Genomic DNA, 26,860 nt, shown 5'->3' on the forward strand with positions numbered 1-26,860 from the left:
GAATCAAAGCCCTTCTTGCAATAATTTTTTATGTTATACATATTTTTAAAAAAACAAAACCAAAACCAAAGAAACAAACAAAACCAAAACCAAACAAAGAAAAAAAAAAGGAAAAAAACCAAACCAAAACAAAACAAAAAAACCAAAACAAAACCAGGAGAGGTATGTTCATATAAAGTTGTAGTGTGACTATTTCAGAGCCTAAAACTAGTATTTATCTCATTCCCAGCAGAAGGTCTGGATTCTGCAAGTATCATAGATAGGATACCTTTTCATTCAACAATAAAATTTCACCAGTAAGAAGCCAAATGCTGCACTGTGGCTTGCTTTGCCACACAAATTCTAGTTGTTCCTCCCTGGAAGAGGTGATTCATTCACCATTAGCAAGTTGAAATTGCAGGGGTCAGCAGGGGAGAAGATAGTGTTTGTGGATGGTTAATTCACTTATCTTCTCTGTCTACTGTGACTCCTTCCAATTTGGCAGACAAGAAAAAAACCCAAAAAATTAAATGGCACTCCCCATGCCCCCCCGGTATCTGCTCATCTAATGTTTACAGATTTTGTGGCTGCAAAAGGAAATATTCAGTATATGTACCATTTATTTTTCTTGCAAGTGCTTAACTTTTGAATCCTGTATTTATCACAGTGTGTGGAGTTGTTCAGATAGATAAACCACCATACTCCACTGTCACGGGTTGAGCCTATCTGGATTCAAGGCACCCATGAAAATTGCTAAGAGGTGGGAGAGGTCATACAGGCAAGACAGACTCAACATGGGAATAATACTAAATTTATTACTAACAGGATAAGAGCTAAAGAGTGATAAATAAAACAGTCTTAAACACACTTTCCAACCACCCCTCCTTCCTTCCATGGGCTGCAGGGGGACTTCCTGCTCCACCATGGTCTTCACCACAGGCTACAGGGGGCTAAAGTTCTGAGTCCTTCCCTTGTTCCGTGGGGTCCCTCCCATGGGAAACAGCTCCTGATGGACCTCTCCAAACCAGGTCCACCCCTCCTGGGCCGCAGGTCTCCCATATCTACTGTCCCAAAGGTCATTCCTCCATGAGGTGGAGGGGGTCTCTATAGCCCAATGTTTTTTCATAGGATGCAGTCTTTAACAGATGAGTTGCACCCATGTGGGTCCCCCACAGGGCCATGAGTGGAGTCTTACCTGGGAATAACCTGCTCCAGCACAGGCTCCTCTTTCCATGGACCACAGATCTTCCAAAAGACCCTGCTCCATCCTGGGCTTCCCATGAGGGTAACAGTCCTCTTTCATGCATCCACTTGTTCCCGCATGGGTTCAGCTGCAACCAGCGGGGCTGCCCCGGCCCAGCCTGGCTCGGCCGTGATGGAAGCGGGGGACAGTGCCTGCCAGTGGCACATAGGAATATGTACATGAATCACCACTCCCCACAATTAGTAAGTTCATTTTGTTCTGAAAAATGTTTCCTACCGTCAACTAAATGGTTTTCAACACATTCCAGCTATACTGTTCTGTATTGTGGGTGAAATAGAGGCAATACACTAAAACCTGCAGACCTTCTCCTCTATAAAGCAAGAATTAAAATTAATTTTAGAATAATTGATTACTTATTTGTCCAGGTCTTGTGTCCACTCTACCAGACAATCCTTTAAAGAGGAAATACGATGTTGAAGCAGAGGATATTTTAGTGAATGGAAGCTGACACCATTTAGCCCTGTGGCCAGAGGGGAAACAAATCTTGCACTGCACACCTTTTTGAAAACAAAATTAAATTCAGTGAATAAATAATAACTGAAAAAGCAGCCAGATAGCTCCATTCATTGAGAACAGCACACAGTTCTGACTTTCCACTCAAACTGGAGTTCACAGGAATAGCGAGGCAATCCTGGGAAACTCAGATCCAGTCCTAAAATTCACTCTTTTCCTGCTCTGGCCTGTGATCACTCTTCCTTGGGCCATGGTCACCCATCATTGGCTGCAGAGTTCTGTGTACCTCCTGAGCCATGTTGTGCTCATGTGCTCAGCCCTGGTTGCAGCAGCCCTTCAGTACTTGAAAGGGGGCCTATAAGAAAGATGGCTTATCAGAAAGTACTTGATGGGGGCCTGTACCTACCAGACTTTTTTGGTAGGGCCTGTAGCAATAGGACAAGTGGTAACGGTTTTAAACTGAAGGAGGGCAGGTATAGATTAGAGATAAGTAAGAAGTTTTTTACCATGAGGGTGGTGAAACTGTCACAGGTTGCCCAGAGAGGTAACAGATGCCCAGTTCCTGGAAACATTCAAGGTCAGGCTGGATGGGGCTCTGAGTGACCTGATCAAGTGGAAGATGTCCCTGCTCATTGCAAGGGGTCTGGACTAAGTGAATTTCAGAGGTCCCTTCCAACCCAAACTATTTGATGATTCTATGAACCTGACCCATATATTCAGGTTTTATGACAAACTTCACACTAAACCTACTGAGACTCAGGTTTGCAGTGGACACCTCCCATATAGGCCACTGGCAGGCTTATGGAGGGCAATGCAGTACTCTCAGCACTCCACAGAAACTGTGACTTGTGCTTGTTGACCACCAATTCTATTCTAAGTATGTATATGTGTGCATATACAAAACACAGAATAAAAATCTCCTAACAATAGAATATCTGCTCCATATCCAAGACCTAGAAAACTCCTATATTGGTCATATTTTGCGGACAGTTTTCAGCATTTAAAAAAACTCCTCTCCACTAAAAGGTACATAGGATATCTTCATTAAGACTTGTTCAGAATACTTTTGGTTTTTTCTCTTAGGTTAAACAGATACACACTAGAATTCACTTGAAGAGGTTGTGATTATAAAGCTGTCTGTGGGGTGGAAAACACACCCCCAAGCCCATGAAAAACCACAGTTATCCTATGTTTGGGGCGCTAAATGTTTTTACAGGTCACCAGGCAATACAAGGGGAGAATCAAGCTTGTTGTGCAGATCCCAGGATGGGGTTAGAAGAGAGCAGTAACTTTTTTCCTATTTGCTTAGTGAAAATATCTGAGTTGGAAACTTGGAGTGACGTTTGCCCCTGCACACTCTTACAGCATCCATACAAATTAATGATGCTGAACCTGCTAACACCACCTCCATTTCAGCCAGTTCCAGCCTTTTGTTTCCATGTTGGCAGGAGTACAGGGATGTATGTTACTATAAATAGCAACTAACAACACACTGAATGTTCAGAAATGCCACAGCTTATCTGCAGAAGTCAATGGAAGCAAAGATGAGTTTTTTTCACCTGAAAGCCCAAGGCAAAAACAAACTACATGGGCAATACTAGAATACTAGAGAACACTTTATTTTACCTGATATGTAATTATTTTATTATTTTACCCTAAAAAAAACAACTACACAAAACAAACCCCATATTACTGTGTTAAAAGACATTAAGAATCTCACTAAAGAGAGGAAGGAAACAATCCTTAATTCATAATCATATCATCACACCAACATGTGGAGAAAAGCAAATTAAAAAATACCAAGAACTTTACTAAATCTTACGTTCATATTAAGAATAATGGAAACTGATCTTTCAGTTTTCCTCAGGTTTTTTTTTTTTCAGACTACAGAGAATATAATTTCTTCCTGTAAAATACAAATTAAATTGGTCTATCTAACAGTTTAGGAAAAAAAATTAAAAATCTACAAAAATATATCCAAAAGTAGGACACTGAATTTCTGTTCTATTTCAAATAATTATGTGGAGCTAAGCATAAGACAAATTCTAAAGCAAAAACCAAAAAAAGTAAGAAAATGTAATAAAGGCGTTTGTATCATTGATATCACACTTGAATAATTATTACAATGTAATGTTGATATAAAAGCAACTAAAATAATTCTTTCAGTAATTTAGAAATAAAGCTTAGATTTGTCTTTGTTTTAAAAGCTTATTTGAAAGAGTCATCAAAATAACACCTTTCAACGATATTTTTATGTCAAGGAATTCGTATTTCATGAACTGCATACAAATGTGGCTCAGCTAGTTGGCTTGATCTAGGATCTGTCTAGATTTCAAAAAAACTTCTTAGCCACCTTAAAATTCCCATTTTCACAGACAGTTCCTCTCTGTTGCTTTCTCTATAACTTGATTCTTCAAAGTCTGAAACCAGTGTTTTTAATGTGTGAGGGTTTTTTTCCTTTTTGGTTGACTGTCAAAAATATTCCTCTTTTAGATAAACCCTACCTTCCATGTTACCGGTACTACAAATTGTGTATTTTTATCTTTGTTTACCCACATTATTTTATATTTATAATTTTATGAGATTACAAAATTAGCTACAAATAAAACAGAATATGTTATTTATATTTTTTCATGGTGTCAGCATTTACTTCACATTTTGTTTTGTGGGAATAATAAAATATGAAGCCAGTCCCCCTAGAATAACATCACTTTTATTGGCAATAATACAACAGGTGTTAATACCCTAGACTTTATTATTAGAAGCTAGGTAAGGCCTAAGTAAAATAAGATTGATTTTCTCCTTGAATCCTCACTGATCATTTCTCTTCATTAGACATTCAGATTCCCCTGTGATGAGGGGCACAAAATTAAGACAGATTTGCAGACGGAAAGATCATTATATTCTTCCAATACAATCTCTGTTCAAGACCCCATCTCAAAGTAATAAAGACTTTAGTTTCAGGTACACAATGGAGGTATTTTTGTGAAGGTACTTAAGAGGTTTGACAGCCCAGATTCTGTTTATCTATAGTAAGTTTTTTAAACATTTTATTTAAAGGAATGTAGTTATTTTCCAGGATAACTGAAAGACAGAGGAAGAACCAGAGCTATCTATATATGCTTAGATCATAAGAAATGATTGGATTCAGCGTGAGCTATCAACTTAAGCATAAGATAGATATGTAAAGACAACAAGAAAGCACAACTAATGAGATGAAATTGCTAAATGGTCATAGCTGAGTTGAGTTCTCATCTGAGGTAAAGTGAGTGGACTTGCAACCAGACAAGCAATTTCAAAGTAATTAAATGCTTTTGCTGTCAGCTGCAAGGTTGCCTCTCCAAACCCACAGCATTTTTACCAGCATCCAGTAAACTGCTAATAAGAATGAGGAATGAAACAGCTGGGGGCTGCAAAATCATGTTGCCATGGAAACCACTGCAGGTGCGCGGTCCAAGGAATAATAAACCCCAGAGTTTTAGAGTTTATAAAAAAATAAGGAAGAAAGGAAAAGAAGACAGAGAGAAATAAATAACACAAACCAAGGGCATTGCAAACACTTTTGAGAGAAGGACAGACTAGTATTGTTAAATGGGATCTGTCAGAAAGAACATTGCAGGGGACAAAGGGATTGAGCTGAAAGATATCTCAGTGCATAAGTATGCTAGAAAAAGGAAGAAGAAAACAGAACTAAACAAAAGAAAAATACAAACACCAGAGGGCACTGAAACAGAAATAAAATCTATTACAGGTCATTGTGTTCAGAAAAAAACAACAGAAGAAAAGAACAGTTCAGAAATTGATGTGGGAATCAGGACCTCTTGAATTGCCTAACATAGTTCTAGTTTTCTTATACCAAAAATCATTTTTACATCAAGTCTCCCACTCATATAACTCATGCACCAGCCTTTCCCAGAATAACAACTCATTGATCTATGTACAGCATACTGTAAGTCTGATGGATCTGCTTTTTAAGGTATTTAGAGTCCCAAAACTGTAGCTGGTGAGATTTGCTAAACTCCTGAACAGGTTGAGCACTTTATTCACATTCATGTCAGTGGAACTATGTTCCCCATGCTCACCTTGCCTGTCTGAGGACTACTGGCACACTGAAGTTCCTCTACAGACAAGCGAGGGGGATGTGTATCTCTAAGATTGACTGAACTGACCAAGATTTTAATTGTTTTCTTTCTCTCAAGTGACTCTGTAGGACACATGATCAATACAATTTTTATTAAGACTACATTTATCTATGTAGGTTCCTATTTGTAGAGTTTATGAGTAGAAGGAAGAATGCTGTCTGGAAATGATGTAAAGTGATTTCATTCCAGGCTCACAATACTCATGCAAAAGCGAAGTCTCAGAAGACCATGATGTCCACAACCCTATACATGGTGAAGACTCCTTCACGTGATGGCCCCATACTGCCCTGCAACACATTTACATTCACAGAGCAAGGAGAGGTAGGTTACAGAGGTGAAGGATTTGGTAAACAAGAACACCAATGACAAGGTTTTTGATACTAGAGAGCCTTCTGGTGACTTTTCTGACTAGGAGGAAAAGAAATGCAGTTTTATAAAGCACCTTACCAGGAAATCCAGGAACAAGACAACAGTTATGGTACAGTGACATGCCATGACCTAGAGAACAGCAAGACAGAAGTTCTGAAGGCAAAATGCAAGTTATTACTTAGGGCACTAAAGGACTCCCTGACAGCATCTCCTGAATGTAGCACTTAGTAGATAAGCAGACAGAAGGTGAAATTATAGTGTAAAGAGGAAAAATTAAGTCATAAAACCTGTGTAAATTCAAATACAGAACAGAATAGAGAATGGTGAAACTCAAATAGGAAAATATTTGGGCCAGACTTGAACAATGAGAGTACAATTTAAATGGCACCTGAAAATTTATACATACAATGACACAGAGATTAGAAAACTTTAAAAAAAAGAGTAAAGCAAAACAAACCAACAACAAGAGTAAAAAAATATAAACCAAAGCAAACAAAGCAAAACCAACCAAATGAAACCCCACCAAAATCAAAACCACAGCGATATTAATTAGCATGCTTGGTTTTCATACATGCACTTACTTAATCAGCATATTAAAAAAATACGAACTCCTCTCCCCCAAAGCCATAATGAAGTTGTTTATCTCAAAAGAGACATCACATAAAAATTTAAAACCAAATTATTTTCATGTTATACATGAAATCCAAAAGACGAAAAATTTGGAGCTATGACAGAAATTGTTTAAATAGATCATCCTAAAGGCTAAAAAGATAACTAGTCATTTCTGAAACAAACTAAGACTAAATGGCCTACAGAGATGAAGCACAAAATTAGAGAAGCTTCTAGAACTAAGATGGTCTTTTGAGTCATGTCCAAATGAAGAAGGAGAAAAGAACTGGAAGGAAAATTAAGGAAAGCAAAAAAAAAAAGGGAGGAAAATGTTGCTTAAGGCATAAAAAGAAATAGTAACTACTCCTTCATAGAGTTAGAAAGCCTGACAAGAGTGTCTCTAGGACTACTAGATGATCAAGGTGTAAGAGAAATGTTTAGAACAGATATAGTCATAGCAGAAAATCCAAACAAGTTTTTTGTAAGTGTGCTTATCATGAAAGAATCACAGGACCATAGAATATGCCAAGTTGGGAGGGACCCACCAGGATCATCAAACTCCAACTCCTGGCCCGGCACAGGACATCTCAAGAGTCACACCATGTGCCTGAGAGCATTGTCCAAATGTCTCTTGAACTCAGACAGGCTTGGTGCTGTGACCACTTCCCTGGGGAGCCTGTTCTGATGCCCAACCAACCTTTGGGTGAAGAAACTTTTCATGATATATCACCTAAACCTCCCCCGACACAGTTTCATGCCAAAAATTCAGGAAGGAGATAGAGGTTTCAAGGAGGAACAGACCAGTAAAGCTGGTGTTTGTATCACATAAACTGCATAACAGAAACTGCTAAAAATAATGCAGTTAATAGATACACGGATAAATATCAAACATTTGGAAAGATTACAGTATCTGAATAAATGTCAGAAACAAGCCAAACAATCTCCAAATCATTGTTTTAAGAGATATTCCAGAATAAAAAAGTACCTACCTTTAGACAAAAAGAAATAAAAATACATCAGTTGCTAGAGAACTGAAGATGAAACCTTGATATTTGAAAGAAAGTAGAAAAAATATGAAACAAGCCAGTAGATGATATTACATCAGTATAAATATAAAAATGTATTGTCTAAATCACGTGGTGTCACACTAATGAAATTTACTTCCCTAGCAGGGTGAGGGGGGTTGACCTGGGCTGGATTCCCACCAAAGCTGCTCCAGCCTTGGTGGAGCAAGAGCCTGCTCCACTGTGGGCTTCCCACGAGCTCACAGCCAGTTTTTATGACCTCTACCTGTTCTTGTGTGGAGTCCTCCACAGGCTGCAGGTGGATCTCTGCTACACCACGGACCTCCATGGGCTGCAGGGGCACAGCTGTCTCATCAAGGTCTGTACCACAGCCTGAAGGGGAATCTCAATTCCAGTGCCTGAGCACTTCCTGTCCCTCCTTCTGCACTGACCTTGGTTTCTGCAGAATTGTTCCTCTCACATATTCTCACTCCTCTCTTCTCTGGACAAAATTACTTCCACACAATAACTTCTTTCTTCTTCTCAACTCTGTTATCCCAGGTGTGCTACCACCATCATTGATGGGCTCAGCCTTGGCCAGCACTGGGACCGTCCTGGAGCCGGCTGGCACTGGCTCTGTTGGACATGACGGAAGTTTCTGGCAGCTTCTCACAGAAGTCACCCCTGTAGCCCCCCACTGACAACACCTTGCCATGCATACCCAATACATAGAACTATCAGACTAGTGAGAAGAAGATTAATATTTGCATCATGCTTTTAGTAAAGCTTGTGGTGTTTGACATTTACACAGGAAAATTAAGGATATATTATTTAGGTGAAGTTAATATTAACTGCCTGCACAACCAACTGACAATAATAAGAAAGCAACGTGTTCATAGAATAGTTATTAATAGTTACTTTTAGCCTGGAAAGCTGGGAGATGAAACAGGAGATTTGTCATAGGTTTTGAATTATATTCTGAATTTCCAGTAGTGATACAGCTGAGAGCAGAAACAATTTTTGGATGCTGCAAATACCTTAAAGGTTCTCAAGGACATGGTTAAAGCCTCTTACAAAAGTTTTTATCAAAGAAATGCCAAGAAATTTACCCAAAAAAAATGGTACATCTGAGAAAGAAGAATTAAAGGTGTAAATACAAAAAACTAAGACCCTTTAGACAGCACCACTGCAGAAATGTAGCTGGGGCTACAGTAAGCTACAAATAAAATGAGTTGAGAACACGAGTACAGAGCAAAAGTAACTCTGTAATGAAGGCATAGAAGCATTGCATGAAGGTCATGAAAAGTAGCTATTCTAGTCTGCAAAGTATTGACAAGACCACAACTGTGGTACAATATTTCAAATAAAATCTGACAATTCAAGGAGAAACCAAAGGAGGTGTTCTAAAAGTAACAGTGGGGAAAAAAAAAAAAAAGACAGAAAAATCAAAGAATTATATTTGTTGGAACTAAAGATGATGTTTTAAAAACCCTTTCAAAATATAAAAGTTCATAATAATAAAGGAGGTAACAATGAGGTATTCTCCAATACGTTAACAGTTAATTTGAAACAGGGATGCTTTTCTATTACAGTTTTAGGAAAATTAAACAAAACAAAGGTTTTCAACATGATGACAGTTAAGTACTAGGACTAATTAACTGTGCTAAGTACTCCTACCACAGCTTCTAACTTGGCCTCTATTATTGTCAAACCACTGCTGGAAACAAAGTGGCAGGGTAAACACCCAGTAATGTAGAGCCCACCTCTTGTTTGTTGTCACTGGGTTGCCTTTCTCAGTATTGAAGATGCTTGATCTGGTTTCTCTGGCTAATGACTGGTCTGCAGGGAATTTATTGGTACTACATATTTGCAATTGCTTACCTACAAGAGGCTGTGAATGCTATTTCTAAAATGACAAACTTTAAGGGCAAATTTGCTATTTGTTAAATGCATCAGACTTTGAGTTCTTCCTATGTTAACACTTAAAATAGCACAGCAGCAGAGTGGTAGAAGATGCAGCGTGCCACTTCCTCCTGAGTTACAAAGTGCATTGTTTTTTCAAGATTTTTCATTCTACATAGCAGATTTCATTACCTTAACTAACCATTTTACTCTGTTATGTCAAATAAAATACCAGAATATCCACGAAAACTCGAAGTCAAAGTAATATTTCAAAGTCCTTATAAGGAAAAGGCTCAGTTAGGAGTGAGATGCATCTTAATGTTCATGAGAGAGATAATACTCAAGGATAAACTTAGACTGAGCTAAAATATTTTAAAGTTAGTCAATAGGAAAAGGGTTTTTTTCAAAAAAAAAAAAAATGTTGCAAAAACCCCCAGCCTTGGCACTGCAAATTTGGCTACAGTTTCTAGAGAGATGATGAATATGGGGTGGGAAGGTAGAACAGCTAACAGAATTACAGAAATGAACAGGTAGACATTTGAAGCAGGGTTAAACCCCAGGGAACTCCCTGCTCACAGGACAAGGGGCTTCACATTCTGCAGTGCAGAAATGTGACAGGGTGACAGTGTGGACTCATATGTTCAGTATCAAGGTTTTCGAAAAAGTCTTCTACGTAAATTTATTCCCTGTTAAGGATAAGCTTTTATATTAGGTGCCTACAAAATGAGAATTGTTAAAAAATAAAAATCAAGCATGCCTGCCTATTTTGGCTTCCAAAGAAAGGACTTCACTACGTTTTAAAGGACTTTACGATATTTTACAATGGGGTACAAGCTGACACAGGATGTCCTTCTGTTTGCCTCTTGGGGAACCAACCAGGTTAGAAGCTGTCTAACAAAAATATTGTGGGGCAAAGCGTGAAAGGACATTAGCCAATATGCCACATTAGAAGCCCAAAAGAAAAACCTAAACCTAAGGCATAGGCTGATATCTGTCCAATAACACCAACATTGGCTCAGTTGAAAAATCTCCAGGGAGAAATCTCATGGAAGTCAACAGATTCTCTTGAAAGCCTCCCAGAGCCCCACTATAACGGAAATTTGTCTCTCCTAATCCTACTTTTGACCACCAATGTACCCAAGGGCCATGGTTCCTCAGGTGGTCCAAACTAAGAAGTTCTTCAGGAATAACCATCTGCTGCTTACCTCTTCCCCAGGACGATTCTCTTCAGCTCTCCTCCAGCTGCAACTACAGGCTCAAGGTGAGGGAGAGGGAAAAGGAGCATTCCAGTGCTGCACTGCTGAAGCTACCTGCTGCCCCAAACCTGTCAACCTCTAGCTGAGGCTCAGGTACCTGCCTGGGACCTTTCAGACCTGCAACTTCAGACTCACAGAAATCACAAGATCTAGGTGGGAAAGAAGAAGCCAGGACAACAACAAGCCAGGTAAACTCTACCTCTCCGCAGGAACAGCTGACACTGTGTCTGCCCTTTTATGAGCAAGAGCTTTCACCCATATTTTCACTGGCAGCCTACAAACAGAAGGTTGGACAAGCCCTGTCTCTTCAAACAGGTTAATAAAAAGCACCATATGGATTTAGTTCCAGGCCAGATAGAAATCATTGCTAAATCAAAGTGGAGAGATAATACATCTGTGTAACTTCATCTGATTATTGGCAGATAGATTATTTCACAGTATTCTCCCAGGCTGAGTCATAAGCGATTCACAAACATGCTTTAGGATACAAGCCATGAATTCATAGCCCTGGGGTCTGAAGCTCTTCCCATTTTATTCTGAACATTTGTAAAGGAGATTTTTGCTGTCAGACACAGGGATAGCCATGGAGTTTACATATAACAGATTCTGATACACTTCTTTCACCATGTTGTCTTCCTCTTGAAAAAAATTAAAAGATCTTTAGCTAAGTGTTCCAAGAGTAAAACAATGGAACATACTGGGCTTCTAAATCCTCTCAACGAAATGACGATTAATTAAAAATCCTAGAAGCTCATAAAAGTAACAAGTTGTAGTAAGCATTTTGGAGAATAAAATTCTCAAAAATATTTGAATATTTGAAAAATCTAAAAAAAAGGAAAAATCTAAGTTTGTCTGCAAAAAATTCTAATAGGAAAACTAGCCTCCATTCGTTCATTTGATTTTCCATCACAAATATCTGGAATAGCTCTAAAAAGAGAAAAATTCTTCCATTCTTTCAATTCCATAATATTTGAATGCCTCATATTGTTTACACTGACACTCTGGTCAAATGGCAAAGCAGAAGGATTTGGATAGGCACCCATAAATGAATGCAGTAACCACACAAACACTAAGAAATTAATGTTTATAGAAAAATAATTTATCTCTCTCTAGTCCATCTTCTCTCTGCTTTGTGCTCTGACTTCTGAACAAAAGGCAAACATATGAGCCAAAGGTCCTGTTCTTTCTTCTGGTGTATCTCTAGAAAAAGAATGTATGATCTGACTGAGTGTACATTTCTTAGCGCTGGTCTAAAAGAGAGGAACAGGCTGGCCTTGCAGCACCAAGGTCTCTGGATACCTCTGGAAAACTGCATTCTTCTCACTCAAACTCTACAAATAAGAAGCTGCATAAGCGTAGTCTTAATAAAATAGTAATAATAAGTGTAGTCTTAATAAAACTGACATTGATAAGCTGTCCTGGAAAAAGAGAACACAATTCAAATTTCGGTTGGTTCAGTCCATCTTAAAGCTACATATCCTCTTTGCCAGACTCTACAATTAAGTTAGTCCTTAGAGGATGTTTCAAAAAGTGACTATCAAAAATATGTTAATAAACTTACAGTTTTCATACAAAGACGTTGGTCTACTTCAGATCGTTCAATTTTTGGTAATCTCAGAAGCTGTGACTGTACATCACTTGGGACACAAAAGTCATAACAATTGCTAAAATTCTCCAGGCCAATAAGGAAAACTCTTGCATACTGCAAGAGAACAAGCAACCACAAAGTCCTCCTTCATCTGCCTCATAGTTCCCTTTTTATAGCTCAGGTGCAAACTAGTAACTGCAAAGAACAGGCAAGGGAAATCTCATTCTCTAAGGTCTCAAAGTTACAAATGTATACAGCAATGCAAACTGATCTGCAGCTCTTAAAGAGATGGAAAAGCTGCCAGGTCCAAGCACTGAAAGTGAACGCCCTTGACATCAACTCTCCCTGAAACGCTATTTTCCACAACAGTGCTAAACAGTAGTCTTCAATAGAGGAGAGAGCTCTCTTTAATAGAGGGGAGGTCTGGGGTTAAGCCAAACTCATCAGTAAAGTCGGGCTTTGAGATGTTGGCTGTCAACCATCACCTCCATGCGCAGATGTCCAACACTTCCCAAGTAACCCTCAGCGGCGGCTCTGTAAGCACTGGAGGTTATGTTTTTCAAACTTATCCAAGGGATGCCAGGAATTATTCAGCTCTTTTCCTCACAGTTACAATATTCCTCTGGTTAAGCCTTTGTAGACTTGAAATTTGATCTGATGTAGCATAGAGGTGTTTTAAGATTACAAAATCCAGCTTGCTGATTTCTGTTCATCTGCAGATTTAGTCCTTACATGTTGAACTGTTATTAAAACCAGAGGCTGAAACTAGCAGCTGCAATAAGTAAAATGGTAATAAAAGGAGATCTTACCAACTAAATCAGTTGTTGGTACTAATTGGTTTTCTCTTGGGACCCTTCACATCCATGGGAAAATAGATCAGACTGGTATTGCCAGCCAGGAAGAACATTTACTCCATGCTGTTAGAGGTCTCTTCCCATGGCATAGAACAGCATTAAATCCTTGCTGAAAATCTCAAATGCCACAAAATGTCATGAAAAACAAATGAAGCATGCAGAATATTGCCAGTGTCTTCAGTCACAGCAATAGCAGGGAATTTAACACAGAGAGGTGAGTCTTCTCCCTGTTTTGTTGCACTGTTGATAATCCTGAAGACCTTGAGCCTATTCCAAATAGGTTTTGGATACACAGTGAGCAACTGAGCGAATAAGGAAACACTTTTGAAGGTGCTCTCTGAATTTCAGGCCTGAAATATAACAGACTGAGCTGTACCTACTTGTACTTTGCTATGTGTATAAGGTATTACTGTTCAATGAAGCCAAAACTAAGATACTGGCATAAACACCACCTGTGGTCTCTTTTCCTTCCTTCTCTGACTTTTCAGTTTACAGGATGGAAAACAACTTTTAATATCAATAATAACTTACCACATTTAAAGTAGCATCTTGGAGTACAGAGAAGTTACCAAAAATACCAACTATTTTTAGAAGCCTCATGTAGACAACCGAAAAGTATTTTAGTGGCATTTCAAGGAATTAGATATAAATGTGTTCCAATACTCCTGTAGTTAGTAAAGTGCTAAGTGCAAAAGTTATTTTTCCTTACCCTTTCTTTTTTTCAGTGCTGACAATTTTATACATTATGATTAGGGAATTAAAGGAAAAAGAAGGAACTACACGTTCTGGCTTCAGAGGGCTGATGACTTTACTATGACTTCAGGAAACTAATCTTACGAATGAAAACCAAGTCTCTTCCTCTGTTTTTCCTCCTCAAATATCATTTAATGGTTAGTAAAACCTGGAGAAATACCATGTTTTTCACATCCTCCTGAAAGCTACTAAGAAAAGTTCCAAAATAACTTCCTGTTCATTTTTAATTAAAACTGTCACTGATATTCCTTCATTTTCTCTGAAAGAAAGAGAGAGCCAGATTGCCCAGATCCAGGGCCTAAACAGAGCACTGACATTTAACTAGAGGCAGCATATCCTTCCCAGTCAATATATTTTTCCCTGATAATTGGCACGTAAAACCAAACTTCAGTTTAAACTAAGAATCCTTGGATAAAGGTGGTGAAAGAAACAAACCCAATTTGGTGAACAAAACCAAAAAGACATCTTCAACCTGGTACAATTCATGTTTGTAAGGCCAAGCAGGTGCTGAGCAGAATTTGTGCAGAGATTGTATTGTTGCATTTGTCTTCACTGCTTATTTTCTCTTAGCACATCATCTTTAACACATAATGTAAATATTCTGTTGCATATGGGTTCAGAGCTTTCACAGTATGAGTCTTTACTGGGACATCCAGGGAATACTATCATAACAAATACTGCCCTCTGAAAGCAAAATGATCTGAAGGAATCAACAACTAATTAAAAAGCCTAGAGCTCTAATTACAAGTGGTGGCTTGTAGTCCCCTTCATTTACCTTTGCTCATTGCTCATCTCTATAAGTAAGATATATTACTTTCATTACTCTCCAGACCAAGACCCTCAAATTCCTGAATTTTATGTGTTAAATGTTTTAGAAAATCCAACAATTAGTCTGAGCTGTTTAGTGTTGTCTTGCCAGTCATTTTTCCATTATTATGAACAGAAAAAAAACCAACCACATCACTTAAACACTTACCTAAAATTTTCATACCTATGGAGACCTATCAAGTTATTGAAGAGATATAGATTATATCTGGATATGAAGCTAACAATAACCCAAAACTTACAACTTTAAATATCTTGAATCATCTCAAACTGGAATTACTTCATAGCCATATTTCACAATCACTTCTAATTTTTCATCCACTTACATCCAGAAATTTTGAAAGAGCCAAAGACTGAAAAAACCCACACTTAAGGCTCATTTTTGTTACAGAACAGGTGTATAATTTTATAGCTTCAAAGTCAAAAATCACCTAGGCCAGTTTTCACTTTACTCTGCAATGTCTTTACCAGAAATAACAGAATCACAGAATCAATCAGGTTGGAAAAGACTTCCAAGATCATCAAGTCCAACCTTTGACGGATTATCACCTTGTCAACTAGATCATGGCCCTAAGTGCCACATCCAGTCGTTTCTTGAACCCTTCCACTACTTCCCTGGGTAGCCCATTCCAACACTTGACCACCCTTTCAGTGAAGAAATTCTTCCTGATGTCCAGCCTGAACCTTCCCTGGCACAGCTAGAGGACATGTCCTCTTGTCCTGTTGCTAGTTGGTGAGGCTGACCCCCACCTGGCTACAACCTCCTTTCAGGGAGTTGTAGAAAGTGATAAGGTCCCCCCGAGCCTCCTCTTCTCCAGGTTGAACACCCTCAGCTCCTCAGCCTCTCCTCACAGGACTTACTCTCTAGACGCTCTTCTCTGGACTTGCTCCAGCACCTCAATACCTTTCCTGAGTGAGAGGCTCAGAACTGAACACCTCACCAGTGCAACATTTAAACCATCACTATGACAAAATATTCATTAAGTGTGTAATTAAGGGGAAGAAGTTACAAAATAAACACTTCAGGATTAGATCTTAGATTGCACTACCATTCCCTCTTTGAGATTATATAGGATACTGCATATATATATTACACATACACACTATTGAAATTTACATTCATATACTTTTTTCCTCTATAGCCAGAGTCAATGCAGTTGGTACTATCAGAATAATTAAAATCACCCTCTGGTTTCATTCAGTTTGTATTCTTTATTGTTCTCACTTTTAGACTAAACTTCCTCTGCTTATTTGTTTTCAAGCATTACTTTTTATTTTAAACAGCATACATCTGTTTTGCTCATGAGAATAAATATTTGACATGCACATTAAGTAGATAAAGATTGCCAAGGAAAAATGCTGTCATGCCATTCTCTGTACCTAGATTGCAAAGGACATTGTACTGTAAATCAGAGCTCTGAGTGGAGCTGGTTTTCCCGTTACTGTGCCCTGCAAGCACAGGAAGCTTAGGAGGGTAGGGTAAAAGAACATTCAGGGTGTCAGCGTAGTGCTGACAGAAGATGCTGATTTCAGAGTGAGAGGAACACAATTCAGTTTCAATGCTAATTACATTCTTTATGCTAAATTCTATTTACACTGAATTTCCTCTTTTCCCATACCCCTACACCACCAGGAGTGAGGAGGCAGGGAAAATCGGTAGTGAAGCTGAGCCTGGGAAAAAGGGCAGGGTGGGGGGAAGATGTTTTAAGCTTTGGTTAAAGCTTAAAAGCTTTGGTTAAAGCCCCCCCCCCCGGAGCTGGGGGGGGCCAGAGCCCCCCAGAGAGGCTCCTGCCCCTTCTACTCGTGGCTTTCACAACATGGCTACTTTTTCTACAGCAACCACAACAACCTTCTCTTCCGTTCTGCTTGTGATATGTTTATATTTTGCAGAAGCGCTCATTGGGTAAAAGCCTCAAGGGTCACCACCCCCTGGGGTTTTACCATTTTATAACTTCAGGAGAGAAAACTGTTTCCCCCCACCACAGCTACTCTGGTTTGATTGGTGATTTCACCAAGAGGAGTCTGTTTTGCCCAAAATGGTCCCTTGTAAGTGATGTCTCAGTGCCCTTATCTCAACCCATGAGCCTTTTGCCACATTTTCTCTCCCCTGCCCAGCTGAGGAGGGCAGTGATAGAATGGCATCAGGTGAGCACCTGGTGTCCCGTCAGGGTCAGCTCACAACATACACAAAAAATTTCCCCTAACTGTCACTTATCTGGTACTGAGAAGGTACAGGAAGCTGGGCTTTGGAAATTACATGTCTGTGCAATAGGGAAGCTGTTAGGTTCTCTGTCATCTGCTCCCAGGCAGCTTTAGAAAGCAGAGCCTCTATTTTTAAGTAGAAATGCTGACCAGGTTGTAAGATCCAGCTATGACTGAGCTGGACATAACATCAGACTTTCTCTTCTGTTTGCACAGCCTAGTGTGTCCCATGGAGGTTCAATCAACATGACAGAATACTCAGCTTTGTTCAAACAGCAGAGTCATCAGCATGACCACCAAGCCATCCCTTTGGTTAGCTAATACCGAAGCAAGTGAAGAAAAATGACAGATGAAATCTATCACTATAAGAAGAAATCAAAGTAAATAAGATTTTCATGTTTCTGAATGTCATGGTAGACAGAAAGGCTTAGAGAGGAATTTATTTTTTATAAAGTTTTAGCTTTCATAATTACCTACTGAAAATACTGATTGTAGTTGAAAACTGTCATTCCTAAGCACCAAGGAAAGATAAGGCTTTGTCCTTGTGTTGTTGAAGTCTTCCCACTCTACAATGGGATCCTCATTCACTCTGTAAACTCAGTATTCCATCTCCACCTAGTGCAACACAGCATCACTGAGGACAAACATGAAAGCTTAAGGCACTGAGCTCTTGGGGAGAATAGAATCACATTAGCAGATGCTTTAGCCAAGTTGAAAGTGAGCCTGTTTCTGACCATCCATAGGACCTTTATATCCTCTTCTACTTCTATGTACCATCACCAAAATGAGCTGTTTTCCCATAAGTACAGGTGGTTGCTAAAGAGACTTGGGTCTACTATTTTCTGTGTCTATAAAAAGGGACTAACCATAAGGTGTCAAAGTGCTGTTGCATTTAGCGTATAGGAATTTAGCAGAATTTAGCAGAACATTCCAGCAGATCCTCCTCTGGGAGCAGAGTGTTTCTGAGTGCACAAGGAGCTGAACCCAGGTGCTGTTCATCAAGGCTGAGGCCTAATGAGCATTTCTGACATCACAGTGTGGCCCAAGGAGGGATGGAGGGGTGTGTGTGTGATGGTTGTACCACCACAGATGTACATGAAAAAAATAATAATAAACTATAAAAAACCATATAAAATAATGTAACTTCTGATGGCTTCTACCAATGTGGAAAGAGAGCTCAGTGTCAAAACAAATAATCCTATGCAAACACTATCTCAAGTGCTCAGTAACAGTTAAATAATCAAATTGAAAAACCTTTTTAGACTTCTAGAGGAGCTTTTAGTATGTCTGCAAAGTGATACAAGCCATAACTCTGCTTCTCCATTCCATGTATCAAAAAATATAACAAAAAACAAAAAAATCATTGTGCTTTTGCAAGCATCGGAATTCAGACCCCAGTGATACAGGTATTCATATTCATAGAATAGTTTGGGTTGGAAGGTCATCTAGTTCAACCCCCCTTCAATAAGCAGGGACATCTTCAATTGGACATGAGAGCTCAGAGCCGTGTCTAACCTGACCTTGAATGTTTCCAGGGATGGGGCATACACCACCTCTCTGGGCAACCTGTGACAGTGTTTCATCATCCTCACTGTAAAAAACTTCTCTCGTATCTAATCTAAATTGACTCTCTTTTAGTTTAAAACTATTACCCCCCTTCCTATCACAACAGACTCTACCAAAAAGTTTGTCCACCTATTTCGTACAAGCCCATTTTAAGTATGGGAGGTTGCTTTAAGGTCTCTTCTCCCTGCTGAATAAGCCCACCTCTCTCAGCCTGCCTTCATGGGAGAGATGCTCCAGTCCTTTTGTGGCCCTCCTCTGGACTTGCTCCAAAAGGTCCATGTCTTTCCTGAGCTGATGATGGCCATACTCTACACTAGATGGCCAGACTCTCAAAGCATCTCTTCACCGTGCAGAATGTCACAAACAGTAAAGCACAGAATCGTTATACCAGGAAAATATCTGAATCATATGTAGCCACTCACTGGATTGCACTGTTTTGTTTATAAATACAAGTGTCTTCTCTGTGTCTGTTGCAATGTCATACTGTCTACAGAGGCAGAAAAAGAAATTTGAGTTATGATCTTTCTTCCCTAATCTCTAGTTCTAATTACCCAAAAGAAAGGTGATATATTTTGCTGTTTTGCTGTGTCTACCAGGTACCAGAGCTCCTCAAAGATCCAAACACTATCTGTGTTCTTCAGACAAAAGAGGATTAATTGCCCTAGGAAGCATTGCTCTTGCAGACACAACTCAACTCTTTATTTACCTGCTTTTGGGAGCAGATCTATCTCCAGAGTGTGGAATTGTTTGTGGTAAAAAAAAAAAGTCTGCTCATGCTGTATTCTGAACAAATCCCAACTGCAAATCAAACAAATTGACAGAACTGAACTGCTTAGTGTTCAGTATAACAATTACCTGACTAAAAGTCACACCAAGGTGAGCTTCTTTAAAAAGAACAAAACAAAAACTAAAATCCAAACCCAACTCAACAGCATCTTCTAGTGTATCCTGGTCAATCCCAGAGCCAAAAATATTCATCTGCAATATAGAAGATACTAAAAGACTGGCACTGGGACACACGTCCCTGTTACATGCCTCTTCTTTCTCTTTTTTCCCTTTAATTTTCTTTGAAACATACACTAATAGAGGTTAATAATTGTGGATGTATATACTAACGTACATACTCTGTCTTACAGGTGAGTTTTGAATACAGAATAAATCAGCAGTAGTCCAGGCTGCAAGGAAAACATTTATCATGGATTTGTAATGCCGAGAAACCAGAAAATGGACAGAAGATCAATAACACTCATTAGAGCTTTATCTACAGCCCAGCTTTAGAGTGACACTAAACACAAACTTTTCATGATCCTGAATGAGAATAGTCAGAAAATCTAGTACTGAATTTACTAACTCGAGAACAAAACACGCAGACACACCAAAATGCTTCACTGTAAAGTATTGAAATATCTTCTACAAAATAATCCAAGGTTTTCTTGCTGGAGCTGTGCCTTGTGGTTTGCCCATAACTACTGATTACCACTTACACTACCTTTTTAAAATTTTTCCTCTCTTTTCTCTGCAATTCCAATATACTTGCTGTACTAGTCTGGGGCTCTTGGGACTGCTAACATGAGAGAACTGAATTAAGGCAATATAGCTGAATGATAGAAATTTGAACTTGATATGTTAATACATGGATGATACAAGCACTTCCATAAACACTGAGGGACAGTTGGGATTAGCAGGTACAAAAGATAAGTTAACAATCAGAAGAATTAAAGCATTGTTAAAAGTCTCATTAAGAATCCTGTGCAATGTGGGCTGACATCTGAGACATTTTCACAGACAGTAAAAGTTGGTAAAACAAAGAAGATCCCAAGAGGACAAACATAAAAAGCTTTTCAAAATGGGCACAGCCAAGCCAAGACATTCATCCTTGTAGGTTTTCCAGACCCAAGTGAATGTAGTCCTGAGCAACCTGCTCCAACCATAAAGGCCACCTGCCTTAAGGAGGAGGTTACATTACATTACCTAGAGGTTGCTTCCAACATGTATTAACCTGTGGCTCTTACTGTGTGTAATGTTTCTGTACATTATTGCATCAAAATTAGATCTGAACACAAGATTAGGCAAAAGATTGACAGACTAATTTTAACAACAAATTCCTATAAACACATGGAAACGTCAAACCCTTCTGGTAATGCAGTGTAACAAACAGTCCGCTTGTTAAAAAACCTCTGAAAACAATCAAAATATTGGTTTGCCTTATTAAGACAGAAAGGCATTTGGAATAAACACAGTTACGCAATTTTTCAAAATTCAAGAAAAATACAAGTAAATACTGTGAAAGTGCATTCACAAAAGGTATCAACACATGTTTAGGATTTGAGATGAGGCTTCCCATAGTGTAGAGAAAAATATCTCAAAGACTTCAGTCTGCCCTTATGAATAAACATCACTAAGGGGAGACAGCAATTTCAGAAAAAGGAGCTGAAGAAAGTATTTACCTGACTAAAAGGCTGAAAAAAGAAAGAGTACATTAAATGTAAAATATTTTATTTATTGCAAACAAAAGCTGTGATAACAACATTGCACAATACCAAATTTTAAGGTTTTGAAATTCTCAAAAATCACTCTTCATTGCGACTTTTTTTGCTCCATATATATCTTTATAATTATATTTTTACATTAGTTTTACATTACAACAAGAGTAAGTTACTTACAGAAATTAAGACAAATTGTATATTACCTGCCAGCTTACTAATGTTTCATTTCTATGTCACCGAGTGTAACCATTTAACACTTTGATCTGAAAGGGATTATCAAATTCAATGCTTTGCTAGTCATACAACAGAATGATACAGTCGGCACCGATAATTTTTTTAAACAATTAGACGTATACGGGAATTCACTGTGTGCTGTTTGTTTTCTACAACACGTAGGTAATAACTCACTTTGTTACTTCACTAGAACATCGATTTCTCCCTTTTGTGTAAGATCTCCAGCAAAAAGGTGGACAAATACAGTTTTAGATCCAATGCTGGACAGCCTGGAGGGCAGTAGTAAAAGTCCTGAGTGCAGGATGAGTCCCTCGATGAGCCATCAAGAGGGACCCGGCCTCTGCATTGAATCCTGCCTCTTTAAGCTGCCTTGCTATTTCCTCTACATCCCAGCCTCTCTCTCCCTGGTGAGCCAGCAGGTGGTGAACAAGGTGTGGGCAGAAGGCAGTGGGCATGCACTTCACCACTAGCTTGGCATCCAGGAGCAAGGAAAGAATTTCAGCATCACAAGTGGAATCATCAACCTACAAAGAAAGAGAAATTCAAAGTAATTAAAAATTAATTACCAGATACAGCCATCAACCAGAACATGTCACGACAGTTTTAACTATACAATGTGACCTTCAAAGTGAGATGAGTATTCTGTATGGATTAACAACAGGGATACACACTATGCATATGTCAGAATATGTAAAGGTACATCTTTAACAGTCTATCACATTAATATAAATATTTGACCTGCACAAAGTTAAGGAATAAGGATGCTTAACAGCCTGGGATTACATCAACAGCTTTACAGACTTTTCACAGTTTCTCAGTCCCAGTGCAGAACGGATCACACCATTTAGCTCCGTATCAAAAATGACACTCTGAGGAAGGTCAGAGCAGTGTATATTACATTTTGCTCACTTTATATTAATACAGTACATTACATTCCACATGTTAATATGACAGGCAACATTCACAGACACAATCAGATTTTCCAGTTACAGCATTCACAGGAAGGATGAGATTTTCAGAAGAATATAGCACGTAATAAAAGAGGTGGAACACAGAGTTGGTAACCTCTGTGAGACACCTAGAATGACTCAAAAAATGTGGTTACTTGATACATGAGAGCAGATACTCTCTTAAGAATCTTGTCTACAGCTTTACTAAAACCACTATAGAATACTTTAAATTCTATTTCAGTTAATTTTCACATGTGTCGTAGGTTTACTTGTTCTAAAAAAACCAAGGGGGAATTTTTTTCTTTCCCCTGCATCACTGTAAAAGTAAGATGTTGAACGAGGGACAGGAAGGTGTTTCCCTAGGGTGATTGATCCACACAAAAGAACTAACCAGCAGATCCACTTCCAAGCTGATGGCCCTCTAAAGACTACGGGGAGTGTTGATGAGTTGGTGGGTTTTTTTCTCCTCCAAAACGGGAGGCACTTCCCTTTTGCCCTGACTGTAGGGAGGGTGTGTGTTGGAGGGGTCCGAGGTTCACTTTGGTTTTGGCCTGGTCACCTGGCTGTTTCTGGCCCCAGTTTGCCTCCGCTTTCCTGCACCCTGTTCTGCCCCCAGCCCAGACCTGTTCGGACTTCATCGGAGAGGCTTGACCCACCTGCAGAGGAATCTTTTGGGGAGGAGGTCACCCTTTTCCCTCCTCCACTCCTGTGTTTGGCAGCAGTGTGTGTTCATTGATGAAGGGGGGGAAATCCCAGCCGCAGCCAGCTGCAGACAGTGTGAGTTTCGTGGGAAGAGCCCCCTTTTTCCCCTTTCCCTTCTCGACGTGGGGGGAGATCTCCATTTTCGGCTTCTCTTGTGCACCAGGGCCCCCACGTGGCGACTGCCAGAGCCCAACAGCACCCCCTGCTGATCGTGGTTAGAACTGCAGCAAAAGGCAGAAAGTACTAAACTGTTTCCTTTTTGTAGGGGATTTTTGGGTACAGGATCATTGTTTGGTTGTTCTTGTGTTCTGCCAATACACATATATCCTTTAATAAAGGGTTGTTCTTTTTTTCTTTCTTCACACTTCCTCAATTGGAACCTCTTAATTTCAGATTTATAATTGCTTAGAGGGAGGAGTTTGGTCTTCCTCATAACTCATCTTCCGTAGCAAAACACTTCAGTCTCTTTAAATTGAGACAACATGTCTTTCCTGGATTCCTTGAAATGCAGTGTTGTACTAATTTACTACTTAAGGAAGGACAATAGAACAACTAGATATAACCAAAAAGGAGAAGGAAGGAATGTCATCCAGAAGGACCATGGCAGGCTCGAGAGGTGGCCCTGTGTTAATAACTGTCATATGTTAACTATGTTGAAGACAGGTTGATCAATAAATCAAATGGATTGACAGTCGCTGAACATGAGCCAGCAGTGTGCCCAGGTGGCCAAGAAAGGCCAATAGCATCCTGGCCTGTATCAGCAATAGTGTGGTCAGCAGGACATGGGCAGTGATCATCCCGCTGTACTCAGCACTGGTGAGGCCACAGATTGAATCATAAGTTCAAGTTCTGGGCCCCTCACTACAAGAAAGACATTGAGGTGCTGGAGAGTGTCCAGAGAAGGGCAATGGAGCTGGTGAAGGGTCTGGAGAGTGAGTCATATGAGTTGCTGCTGAGGGAGCAGGGATTGTTTAGCCTGGAGAAGAGAAGGCTCAGGGAGAACCTTATCACTCTCTACAACTACCTGAAAGGAGGTTACAGGGAGACAGGGGGGGTCAGCCTCCTCTCCTAGTTAACAAGTGATAGGTAGGAAATGTCCTCAGGTTTTGTCACAGGAGGTTTAGATTGAACATAGAAGAAAATTCTTCATGGAAAAAGTTGTCAAGCACTGGAACAGGCTGCCCAGGGAAGTGGCTAAGTCATCATCCATGGAGTTATTTAAAAGATGTGTAGAGGTGGCACTTAGGTGGACTTGGCAGTGCTGGGTTAACAGTTGGACTTGATGAGACTTCAAAGGTATTTTCTAACCCAAACAATCCCATGATTCTGAAATTCCTAGTGTTGGCATCTTGCAGCACACTACATAGCATACTAAGGCATTATCCAAACAGCTGTCATCTTTTCTGAAATGGGAGGCTGGAGGGATATTCTGTCCCACCTCTGAGCTCTGTGTGCTCTCTTCTTAACCTGTATGTAAGATGCAACTTTACACAGGGCTTCATTGTTTGATTTTATGAACACAAAATGCAAACAGTAATTACAGTAATGACATTAACAGCAGATGTGAGGTTTAATTTAAATTTTTTTAGGCTATTATTCAGTTAATGAAAAGTGCTATAGATTAGTGTGATTTCATATACCAGAAACCTACAAATTGGAGAGAGACAAATCTGAAAGTAAAAGACCTTTTCTAGCACAAAAACAGTAACATCTGAGTTATACTATGAGGCTGAAGATGCTCACATGCGATATGCAAGTAGAGCATCTGTCTGCACTCATGCAGAAATGAGATCATTGTGACTTTACACATGACAAAACAGCACAAAAAAGGCTCTTGCTGTGTGCAACAGCACATCCTTAAACTCAAATAGTTCAGTAGGTTTAAATTGATTAATATTTCCCATTTTCTGACTTGAAAACTGTCTGAAGATGTAGTCAAAAAGAGGAAACCTTTGTTAACTTAGTTGTCTCCAGGCAACTGGATGGAGACACAAGATGGCAACCAGACCCTGTGAATTCACAGGCCACTGTCTATTTTGGTCAATTAAAGTGGAGTCTGGCAGGTGTGGCAGGAATACAGAGACACCGACGTTTAATGAGAATTCCGTATAAAAACAGGCAGCTAAGAAACCTAGATTGACTATTTTACCTGTTTTGCAACTCTAGGGTATGTCAACTTTTTTGGATTATCAGTTGCATATGAACAGACAGTTATGGTATTGGTTTAAATAAAAATAAATGTACACCCCAAAATTCTTACAAACACCTACACAGATTGTCAATGAACTGACGTATATTTAAAAACCTTAATTAATATAGCTTATACACTGAGCAGCTATGTTTAGATAAAAGTATGATAATGTATATAATGTTGTTAGAACAAACATTAAATTAAAAAAAAAACTAAAACAATATAAAAGGTAAACACATAAAGTATATCTTGAAAATACGCCATAGAGAGTATAATATTGTTTCTATGCAAGAAATTACTCAGCAAAACTAGGACTCTCCAATCTAGAAAAGAGGTAGCTTAGAGAGCATAAAGCAGATAGTAACATCATTAAAATTATATGGGGATTGATTAAACATGTTCTCTTATAAAAAAAGAAACTATGAAGCATCAAATTAATCTAGCAGGATGAGATTCAGAGAAAATAAGAAAAATGAGTTGTTTTTTTACACTGTTGAACTCTTTGGCAAATGATACTGAAGGATGTAAAAGCTCAAAGAACTTTAAGGAGAAACTGCACAAAATCAAGAAAGAAAATCACTGGCAGTTAGTTAGCAAATACATACAGTTGAAAATAACTGAAAGTTGGGAGAACAGCATCTCAGAAAAAGAGCCTATATATTTGCCGTGTTCTTACTCAGCACTAGATTTGTAATTCTTCCATCTGTTTGAGTCATGACAGTGTTCCAGGTAGAATTTAGATCCTCAAAATTTTACACCTTTTAAAAACATTATTTCAATCAACCTTCAAAGTTATTTTTGCTTTCCATAAATACTAAATATTAGCCTAAAGTAGATAGAGACTCCTAAATGCACTACATTTTCATTTTCAAAATCACTCTTTTGACAGAAGTTGTCTATAAGAGAGTAAAACCCAATTAAGACAGTTACTAAAAAACAACCTTACTACCCCACTATTAAAAAGCTACTTCTTCTGGGCAGACAGCAGAGGCAGGACCTTATTAAGGAGTCGATCCGCCTGCAGATGCAGAGCCCTTGCTACCCAACACCCTAACTAAGCCTTTCAACTCTGGTTCCAGCAAAGTCTATCACTAATCCCAGAATCACTGTTCCAATGATACGGAATGCAGCTGACTGCAGTTTAAGCAAACCTCAGAGGTGCAGGTATCTTCTGCACAAATTAACACATAACCACTTTCCATATTGTGAGAATAAACTATGACCCATAATAAAGACAAACTCAGAGTGTATACATTAGAGAAAAATCATAATGCCTATCTAGAACTCCATGCTAAGGGTGCTAAATTTTTCATTAGTGTAAAATCTATTACTTCTGGAAGGTTTAAATGGAAATAAAATAACTTTCATTTTTCATGTCTATCTCTCCTTCAGTAGGATTTGACTGTGTAGATTTAGCGTGATGCTTACACACAATGTACATGTGTCTAAGTAAAAGAACTAATGGGGATAATGAAGTTAAGGAGGAGAAGTCCTGAAATTTTTTCCTCGGCTTACATACCTATTTAGGTAT

At 39.0% G+C, this 26,860-nt stretch overlaps 1 protein-coding gene across 1 annotated transcript in view; it reads right to left on the reverse strand.

The window, feature by feature from the left end:
* Nucleotides 1-21,245: 21,245 nt before the first annotated feature.
* The window catches only part of NBAS (neuroblastoma amplified sequence), a 169,800-nt gene continuing 164,185 nt past the window's right edge, over nt 21,246-26,860 (reverse strand). Inside the window, exon 52 of the mRNA XM_027641066.1 lies at nt 21,246-22,010. Coding sequence (XP_027496867.1) covers nt 21,735-22,010 — 276 coding nt within the window. The 3' untranslated portion in view covers nt 21,246-21,734. The remainder of the gene's footprint in view (nt 22,011-26,860) is intronic.

The sequence above is a fragment of the Corapipo altera genome, unplaced genomic scaffold (genome assembly GCF_003945725.1).
Source record: "Corapipo altera isolate COAL_440 unplaced genomic scaffold, ASM394572v1 46, whole genome shotgun sequence".
NCBI classification, from domain to species: domain Eukaryota; kingdom Metazoa; phylum Chordata; class Aves; order Passeriformes; family Pipridae; genus Corapipo; species Corapipo altera.